The 9,776-nt window shown below is 45.2% G+C and overlaps 1 protein-coding gene across 1 annotated transcript; it reads right to left on the bottom strand.

Moving 5' to 3' along the window:
- Positions 1-1,278: 1,278 nt before the first annotated feature.
- Positions 1,279-9,380, bottom strand: LOC112554295 (inactive polypeptide N-acetylgalactosaminyltransferase-like protein 5). Its single transcript, XM_025222019.1, has 10 exons — positions 8,658-9,380; positions 8,081-8,247; positions 5,974-6,151; positions 5,472-5,675; positions 5,045-5,162; positions 3,973-4,158; positions 3,520-3,654; positions 2,958-3,062; positions 2,398-2,532; positions 1,279-2,169 (listed from the first exon to the last, which is right to left on the bottom strand). The coding sequence occupies exons 1-10, from the start codon at positions 8,876-8,878 to the stop codon at positions 1,606-1,608; spliced, it is 2,013 nt and encodes a 670-aa protein (XP_025077804.1). The 5' UTR covers positions 8,879-9,380; the 3' UTR covers positions 1,279-1,605.
- Positions 9,381-9,776: the final 396 nt, after the last annotated feature.

Genomic DNA, 9,776 nt, shown 5'->3' with positions numbered 1-9,776 from the left:
CTTTAATGGTACAATCGACATTCTTTCCTCGTCAACGGCACTGGCGAATGTACTTCAATTAATTGTACAATACACAGCTTGTAGTTATGGTAACAGAGCCCAACATTTAGCTGCCACCAGCACGTGAGCACCGAGCTATTATTTTCCACAGAATACGCATCTCTCTCGACCAGCGCCTTTTGGTGAACACGATCACTTGAGTGTCACGTGACAGAAATGTCTTGCATGGCTGCAAGTCACAAGAATGTTCAATTAACAAGAAAGACTTGGTGCTTGTTTCATGCAGCATTAACGAAAACTCATCAAGAAATATAAGTGATTCAAAGGACGACTGGCGTGAATGTATCCCACGACTGACATCAGTCTGGCCAGCCATTTATCCATTGATGAATTGTCCGTTGAGTTCAAAATCCAGTGAAATGCATCGGACACGCAGGAGCCACAATTCTTAATGCACACGCTATTCTACTGTCATGGACGGAGTCTGCTGCTTGTGATGCCTTGTGATACTCGACAATAAAATCAGAAATTAGGAAAAAGACAATGAAAGCTAATTAAGTATCTTCGTTCACAACGCCGAAAAAGGCAAATAAGGATTTTAAAATATTTTGAGGGACATGAAAAAAAATCCACGATGAATTCTGTGAGGAAAGCATCAGTGTGGTCCCCCTTGCAGTATGTTAGGCGTTCATTAAAAGAAATAAAGGTTAGGCCATAAAATTGCTGTTGTCAAGTTGTAACCATCTCTTGAGAACAGAAAGGCACTTCACGATGCCCACAATGCAGTCGACTCGTCTGTTTGCTTGGAGGAAGGAATGGGGCGGGTTGGGGGAGGAGTACCTAGGGGGTAAAAGTGCTGTCAAGAAGCTTTGAGCTTCTCATAGACGAGGACGAGTTTCGTTTTTATCCAATGATCATCGATGCATGCGATTCCTTAAATTATCTTTCAACAGTCTGGATGCCAGTAGACGTTAAAAGCCTATCAAGAATATAGAACAGCCATTTTCTGGGTTTCTTGGAATGCCCGGGTGTAGCATTAGAGATCGCCGACTACCAATTCCAGTAATCCTCTGCGAACAAATTTCCTCGACCTGAACAAGGATTGTCCACGAGCTTCCAAGGCCCATACAAATATTGGTCATGTTCTTTCCAAATGCCACAAAAAATTAACAAATCCCCACAGAGAATGATGGCTACAGACTTCCCCGACAGAACCAAGTAAGTCACATTTGGTTACCAAAACAGAACACCATTTCACACGCCTGAATGAGTTTTTTTAGTTTTGAAATATGCATTACAAGGGAACACAGTAGTCCAAATTTAAATGTCAATATTTTCAAATCTGTTTAAATATGTTTTAAGACAGAAATGTTCAGAGAAGAATTAACAAGACCCAAACAAAATGGTGGCTGCAGACTTCTTCGATGTCACAAAGAATTATCTAACATCCTGCTCGACAATGTCATCGCCAAATCTCGCTGAACGTGGCTTCCAAACTCGATGATCAGGCTGCCGCTGGTCGTGGACCTGGTGTGCATGCTGTGGTGTTTGCTGCCGCGGTCTGTCCACAGGACCATGCTCCCTGCCCCTCCCTTCTTCGACCGGCTACCTCCAGACCTTGTCCACTCGCTTCCAGTCCAACGCATGACTTTGTCTTCTTTTACTCGAAGCGATTCGCCCTGTCGCAGATGCTGATGTGGCAACCCCCTCTCCCAGTCGTGGCCTTCTCGGGGTGAAAATGAGATCTCTCGATATTGGCTTATCATGGCCCACAGCCCCTGGGATCTCTGGATGTTGCCTGTTGCCTGGTGCCGCGTGGATCTTCTGACCCTCACCTTCGGGAGTGCCAAAGTTTTGTCTGACTTGGCCTGCAGCGAGCGCTGTAAAGTCCTTAAGGATGGGCTGGTGCAAGTTCAGGCTCATGTTCCTCATCTGCTGCTCCAACTCGTACAGCATCTGCACGGGGGACTTGGTTTCCATGCTGGCGCCTCGCTCCCTATGGCGCTGGGCCTGATCGACCTCCAGGTCAGCTATGCTGGTAGGGTCGCCCTGCTCTCGGAACTCCCACACCTGGGAGTCCTCTCCATTCCTGCAGACCTGCATCACCAGTTTGGGCCCCTGCATCAGCTGTAAGCACAAGCCGGTCTGGTCGTGTTTGAGCTGTTTACTCTGAAACAGATACATACGCCGACAATAAGCTGGACATTAGCAAGCATTTTTGTAATCATTACTGTTGTGGTCGTCACCCAGCCTTCAATGATTTTCTTTTGCCGCCAGTGTTTGTCTCAATTAACTACTCACCGCAGTCACATTCATATCTTAACATCTTCCGCAATACTTTCAAAAGGAGAGGAGGGTTAGTGTAGAGGGTTGGTGGAAGGGAAGCTGGACACTCACAGGTGTGTACATCCAGGTGTGGACGGCGCCGTCGTTACAGGTGATGAGGACGGGAACCATGTCCTCACCTTCCTCCTGCACGCCTACACATTGAAGGGTGGTCCTTAAGCGGCGGTCGGTCGTTAGTGAGAAACCCTGAAGCAAGAGGCATTCTACAGTTCACTCGGCGCTACTCGATAAAAAACAAAAACAAACACAAAAACAAGAAAAAGAAAAAAAAAGAGAGACCAATGAAAGACAGAAAGAAAAAATACAAGAAAAAGTTATGAACAGATAAAAGAACGACGAAAAGAAATAGAAAAAAGAAGCAAGAAAAAAAGGAAAGACAGGAAAGAAACATCTAAAGAAAGAAAAAAAATAGATAAAACGGAATGAAAAGTACAAAGAATGAAACAAAAGACAAAAGAAAAGCGAAAGAAGAAAAATGAAAAAACTAAAAAAATTTAAAGAAAAAGAAAACAAAAGAAAAAAAAAAACTCTGAAAATGGAATGTCTGATCCCGCACGGCAAACTGTCGTGCTACACTATACAGATGCTACACTATACAGGTGCTACACTACCTGAGAAAAGGAGTTAAAGTTACAGCGTTTGGTCCGCAACGGTTCTGGTCCGACGAAGAGAAACTCGCCGTTGTCCAGGCACAAAGTTTCACTCAGATGGGTCACCTGTGGGCAAAGAATGATGTGACGACACTTACTGCATTGTAAACAAGTTTCGTGCACTCACCTACAGCCTGACTATCCACAGGGGAGGTAGCTTGTCCAAGGCAGAGAAAAACAGGCTTATCTTTCATCAGCTACTTTTGCCAAGGGCCATCAGAATATTTATTACATTCATTCGTAGACCGTACAAAATTATCAAATAAAAAATTAGCCTGCTATATTTGGTAATGGCGTGGTTTTACTACAGTGTCTGAACACTTGCAACGTGTATACCCAGCCTGCCTGGTACAGACTGTCCTCTGAGTTACCTCAGTTTAATGATGTAACCACCACTACCCACTCCCTTCCCACCCCTAAAAAAAGGACAACAGAAAATTACCCCCCCCCCAAAAAAAAAAAAAGGATACAGTCTTCCGATTCACACAAACTTTTATTTCAAGGATAGTCTTCAAATACCCACCCCACCCCAGTGAGTGGCGTTGTCGTTGTACGGGTACAGCTCTGGCCACACGTTCTTCAAGAACCACGAAAAGTTTCTGCAGCCAAGATTCTTCTTCAGCAGGAGGCGCTCAGTGAGGTCGCCGACATCGAGCTCCTGTCAAGTCAAACACGAGCTGCAGTCTGTCAATGATCGCCACAATGGTACGGCAAAGAATGATCGCTAAAGACCAACTTGAACAGATATAGGCGACATGAAAGTAACCTGTAACTTTCAGCCTCCAAAACCCATCCGTTAATTAATTATCCACTACGAAATAAAAGACCCATCCCCTGCTCCTCCCCCCAAAAAAAAAATTAAATGGAAAGGTAGGTCAGCTATGCTGGAACTTCCTTGCATGACGAGGACAAACAGTCTGAGATAATATTTTTGAGAACTCTCCAAGTTGCTACGCATGCACGCACGAAAACTCACTTTCATCCTCGGGTGGTGCTCGTAGACAAAGCGCTTATAAGGCCCCATCCAGACCTCTACAGCTCGCTTGTAGTTGTGAATCTCTGTCTCGTACCTGCCTTCCGGGAAGGTGTAGGGCTGCGGGCGGGCGATGTGACCTATCTTGGAGCACGGCAGGTGCACCAGGCGACCACCACACAACCAAACCTGGGTGCAAACAAGGTTTACAAAACAAAACAAAAATCAGTCCCTCCTCACGCTGCTTTAGACAAGCAGGAGGGAGCAAAGGTCAACCGCTGCACCACACAAACCACACGCACCGGACCCGCTATCCAAACACACCACGAGCCCCACCAACGTCAGCAGCAGCACAGGCCAAACACACGGAGTCGCTAGAGAGCGGAGCCAACACCTGGGCGTCCTGCTTGGCCAAATGGGCATTTGCCATTTGAAATTCAAAGTGGGTCCTCTCAAATAATGCGATCCGTTAGTGGTGAGGTAACAACATAAAGATGTCGCACTTACCAGTCGTAGTTTTCAATTGTCATTGCTGTGGTTGCGAAGTATGATAAGCAATCACAACATAAAGAGGAACAAGCTCACAACGAGAAATAATCTTACAGAGACAAAAGAAAATATTGAGCTTAAAAAGACCTTTTATACATTTAGGAATTTAAGCAATGAATTGAAAAGATTTACTTTGTATTAGTTACCCAATATGCAACAACAAAAAAACATTGTCGAAGAACTTACTCCCCTCTTCCCCAAAAAGCAGGCAGTAAAACAGACCCGCACAGACAGACACACATAACTTGCTCTTTTGAGAATAATATCTGTGATAAAAGCGAAAAAAAAAAAAGAGAATAAAGGCACAAATCTGAAATAGAAGCTAATAACAAAAAAAAAAAAAAAAATGACTCACTCCTTCTCCCTTTTTTTAAAAAAAAAGTGAGATCGAGGTAAACAGAAAACTGGTAAAGGCATGACAGACAGACAGAAAGACAGACAGAATGAATGACAGAATGAATGACAGACAAGAAGCAGGAAGGCAGGCCAGACATACACAGGGCAGGGATAGATGGCCAACACGTACCCGCCAGGCCAGCTCCAAGTTCTCTCCACCCCAGATCTTCATGCCACTGTCGTAGGTCCCGATCTCGCGAAAGTAGTCCGAGTTGATGGCAAAGGCCGGACCCACCATGACCACACCCCTGTCATGTGATTACACCTGATTACAACGCTCCTTGGTGCAGGTAATGTTAATATTTTTTTAAACAAGTTGCTTGACATTCAGAGATTTTCGTATTGTATAAAAAAGAATAATGTGACGACAAAAAAAGAAAGAAAAAATATTTGGAAGCCGAATGGGGGAATGAAAGTAAGAAAGCAATGTCAGACAACTTCTCTGTGGCCAGGTCCTGTTTACATCTACAAGCTACACACAGGTAAATGTGAACTGTGACTACTGTAAAGAACATTATCTCTAAACACTAAATGTGAATGTTGCTGATGTTAATTACGGAAGTGGGTCGGAGACGGTCTTGCCCCTCTCCTGTGACTTCAGGAAGTAGGTCTCGAAAAACACGAGGCGCCAGTCGAAGCCGTAGCGGGTGTGGTACTCGGGTACGTAGGAGTACTGGAAGGTGTCGGGCTGGATGTAGTCGAGGTGTCCCATCGCCACGGTCCTCCGGTCCCGCTTGATCTCCACCAGCAGCGGTTGCAACCTGATCAAAGGGTAAGGAGTCAAACTCGTAAACACGGATTATTTTGTCATAGTCAGTTAAAGGCCAACCCGAGAAACACAATTATGTTCGAAAGATAAAGTTGATGAAGTGACGGATGGATGAACAGTCAAGATAGACTGGGAAGCTGGCAATCGAGACAGAAGATAGAAAAAAAAACTAGTTTAAAAAATCCCCAAATAAGACGCTCTTTTCCCCAAGTCCAACAAAAGGTGACTGATGAGCTAACCAAACATGACAAGCAGTATATCGGGACCAGTCGGCGCTCACAAACTCTCACCAGTCCACGTTGACCTCCATGTGACTGTCGAAGAAGGACACGACCTCCGTGGTCACGTGACGAAAGCCCTCCAGCCTCGCTCTGATCAGACCGGCCCGCTGAGGGAGGCGAACCACTTTCACCAAGTTCTCTGGGAAGTGCTGCTGAAGATACAGGTCCAGATCTTCCTTGAGGGCAGCTGAAAGTATACAATCCCAGAAATCTCTGCAACTCGCAGGAAGTGGCACTAAGGGAGGAGCTGACTTCAGCTGAATCATAGGACACGGAGGGAGGGGAGCAACTTTTTGTTGAACATGAGTCGCAAAGTTAACTTAGGACATTTGTTCTCTTGATAACTTATTATTTTTTTTTGTTTTTGTTGTTGTTGTTGTTTTTTTCGGGTTTTTGTTGTTTGTTTTGTTTTTGTTTGTTTTTTTTTTTTTTGGTCAACATAGCAGTAGAGCACAAAATTTTTGTCAGATTCCTTCTCGCAGATCCTACTCAGTTGTTCGATTCTTCTGGGTTGTTTTGTAACCGGAGCTAAGCTGATGTTACAAAAGGCAGGCAAACGGCTGGCCAGCTCGATTATTGCCATCCTCACAATTAAGTTTCTACCAGAAATCATGAATACACTCATCAGCAGACATCAAAAGTATCATACCACTCACTTCATTCGTAACTTCTCTCTCTCACACACACACGCGCGCGCTACTTTCTGGCCCTACCCACTTTCTACAGCTGATTATATTACCGCTACCGAAAATAATAAATCATTCCTTTCGACACTCTGTCTACGTGGGCAAAGATACTGTCACACAGTAACACGATTTACAGCCCAGGGGCGGTATTCGTCACGTGATTCCCTGGGCAAAGTCATTCCCTCCACACCCCCACCATCGAGGACAACCGTCTTGTCCCTGCAGTTAGGACGAACTGTCCACATCCTGTGGATATTGCCTACTGTTACTCTCCTCTTGACAAGTTTTCAACTGATTTATATATAACTAGTTCCATAGGTTCCGCGGAGTACGCTTTAAAACTGCGACTAGAATCTTACACTTGGTGTAACCGGGACGACCACATACCCACACTTCATGAACACGGCCCCAGGACTCCAAATCGCTAGCGACACAACTTATCGGGTTTATGGTCCTTTGGTGGTCTTTCCCCCTAAACCTCGAAAGCTCCTAGTCTCTGGCTAAAACAAATGTGTGACACACGCCACCCTAACCTTTGCCTGGGCTCAGACCGAATCACTCATTAAATCCTTCGCAGTTCTCAGCAACATACCCGGCTAAAGAAACCAGCGCTTCCCAAGGTGGTGAGGAGAAAGTAACTAGGAGATAGTAAAAGAAACGAGCGTTTAGACAGAGAAATAGAAGGGCACTTGCCGGTGGCTAAGTGAAACCAGAGAAAATAGATTATCTATTCTCACAATCTATTCTCTATAGTGAAACAACAAGAAAACGAACTAAGAGACAGTGAATAAGTACTCTAAGCCAAGTTTTGAAACAATAGTAAACAAAAAGAAAAAAAAATACAGAGATGAATACGTTGGGGGTTTTTTTTCATATTGATTTCAATGACACCAAGTTTTTTTCTCTAGTTCAACTTGTTTCCAAGATATGAAATTTTAATATTTTATTCTCCGGGTAACTGTGTGCTCAAAACTGAAAATCAGTTAAATGCTTATCTTGAAAGGCCACTCCACCGATAATTAAGTACTAAACACTTAGAAATCATCTGGCAGTGCTACTAACAAAAGTTTTTTCAGGAAACTCAGGTACTAGTAAATTAAAAATTGGGTCTTCAATCAAATGTTACTCCTCTGAACCCATAACATTTTCTGGCAAAACTTTATTTTCTTCGAGCCAGTAACACTGTCCTTTATTTATTACTGATTAACATTTTCCAGTCACACTTACAACGGAGATGCCTTTGTGATTACTGAAACATTCGCGGTATCCTCTCTTATTAATGAGCACAGTTCTAACTTACTTCAACACATCCGGGCATTTCCCGCTAACAAATATTGAATTAAATATTTAGCGAAATAACCAAGAACGAAAGAGTAAGAGAGACAACATCGCTGCTGAGGAACAGAGGACGACAGGAGGCAAGCCTTTACCGAGGTCGCTGGCGTCGTCGACGAGGATGATCTGTTTCAGCAGCGAGGGCGGAGTTCGTGAGATGATGCTGTGCACGGTGCGGAGGAGCACGGAGGGCCACTCATTGTGGAAGGGGATCACGACGGCTGTGGTGGGCAGGTCGATGGGGTAGTGCAGGTTCTCGCATCTGTAAGAGAATGGACGATGATGGTTGCAGAACCACTTTTGTTGAGGACAGCACTTCAAGCTCCCTATCATTGTGTAATAATCGAGTTCGTACTTTGTTCGATGTGTTCTTGAGGTGAGAGATGTGATAAAGACACACAGGCTCAGGAGGCAGACAGACTATCAGAAGCAATTTTGAAAGAAGAAGCGAGCATGCAAACATAAACTAAAAAGAAACTTCCGTGCGCACATACAGATGGGGAAAGAGAAAGAATGATCTGAAAGATTTGGGAGACCATGCAAAGAAAAGAGAAAAAAAGATACAATAGAAAAGGAAACAAAAATAGCAAACCGGAGATTACAATAAGAGAATATGACAGAAGAGAAAAGAAAAAGGGGGAACGGGAAGGAGAGAGAGAGACCGGTGAGTACCCTTTAGGTCTTGAGTCCGGAACCTGTCTGTTGAGTGAGATGAGATCACTGGCCAACACATTAACATTGTACTTCCTCAGCGCCGCGTCCCCCGCGCCTTCTCCTCCGGGGCCAGCACGACCCCGCGCCCCATCTCCCCTGTCAACAGCGGGTTGTTCCGCATCACCCCGTCGTGCCTCCGCTCCACATCTCTCTGACCCCCCTGACCCTCCTGACCCCATGCCGGCGGCGGTCGCCGCGTGCTCGTCCCACGGTCCCGTCGTCGAGCGGTGGTAGCTGCAGCAGCACGCGGAGGCACAGCAGCAGCAGCACAACGGCCGCTGCCGCCAGCCCGTATCTCGCCAGCATCTTCATGGCGCCTCGACGACGCGAGATGCACCTTGGGAACGAAGCCACGGCCAGGCCACTTTGTGGCTGCACTCGGCAGCACTCACAAGCTTAAACCTGAGGCCACCTCCTCTCTCCTGCTTCTTCTTGAAGTTCAACGATGATATCAAGGATCACCGATGAGGTCTGGATGAGGTCTTCATGATGGGTCACCACGCGCTTGTCAGAGAACCACCATCGTGTGCTGACATCGAGGTCACCAGACACGAGGGCAGATAAATCCGTGGTTCGGAAAAGGTCAGTGAGGGCTCGAGGTTTCCTCCTGTCACGTGATTAAGATCCAAGTGGAAGCTGTTCCTTCAGCCGTGAGATGGCTGAACTTGTGATCCCAAAATTCGTCTCACAGACCAACTTAGTAAGGTGGCGACGAAGGGGCATGCTGCAGTTCACCGATCCTTCTGTTTGAGCGTTCAACAGTCGATAGGATAGGCGACGGAGCTGAAATGAAAAAAGTGAAACTGATATGAAATCTGTAAAACAGAGATAAAACTTGTCATACTAAAAGCTCGTAAAATACTGCAATGGCGTTAATTGGACAAACATCCGCCACAACACTGCAACTGGACAAACATCCGCAACAATGATTCACCCATCATTAAACTCGAACGAGGGCTCATGACCCATGTAGTGTTTACCAAAACAGTTGAGTTGGATCTCTGTATCAAAAGGTCTGTAATACCAGACTTGTAATTAATTCCACCTTTCCACATGTATAATGTATTAAAAAAACGA

The sequence above is a fragment of the Pomacea canaliculata genome, linkage group LG13 (assembly GCF_003073045.1).
Source record: "Pomacea canaliculata isolate SZHN2017 linkage group LG13, ASM307304v1, whole genome shotgun sequence".
Classification (NCBI taxonomy): domain Eukaryota; kingdom Metazoa; phylum Mollusca; class Gastropoda; order Architaenioglossa; family Ampullariidae; genus Pomacea; species Pomacea canaliculata.
This window is presented reverse-complemented; position numbering and strand designations above follow the sequence as displayed.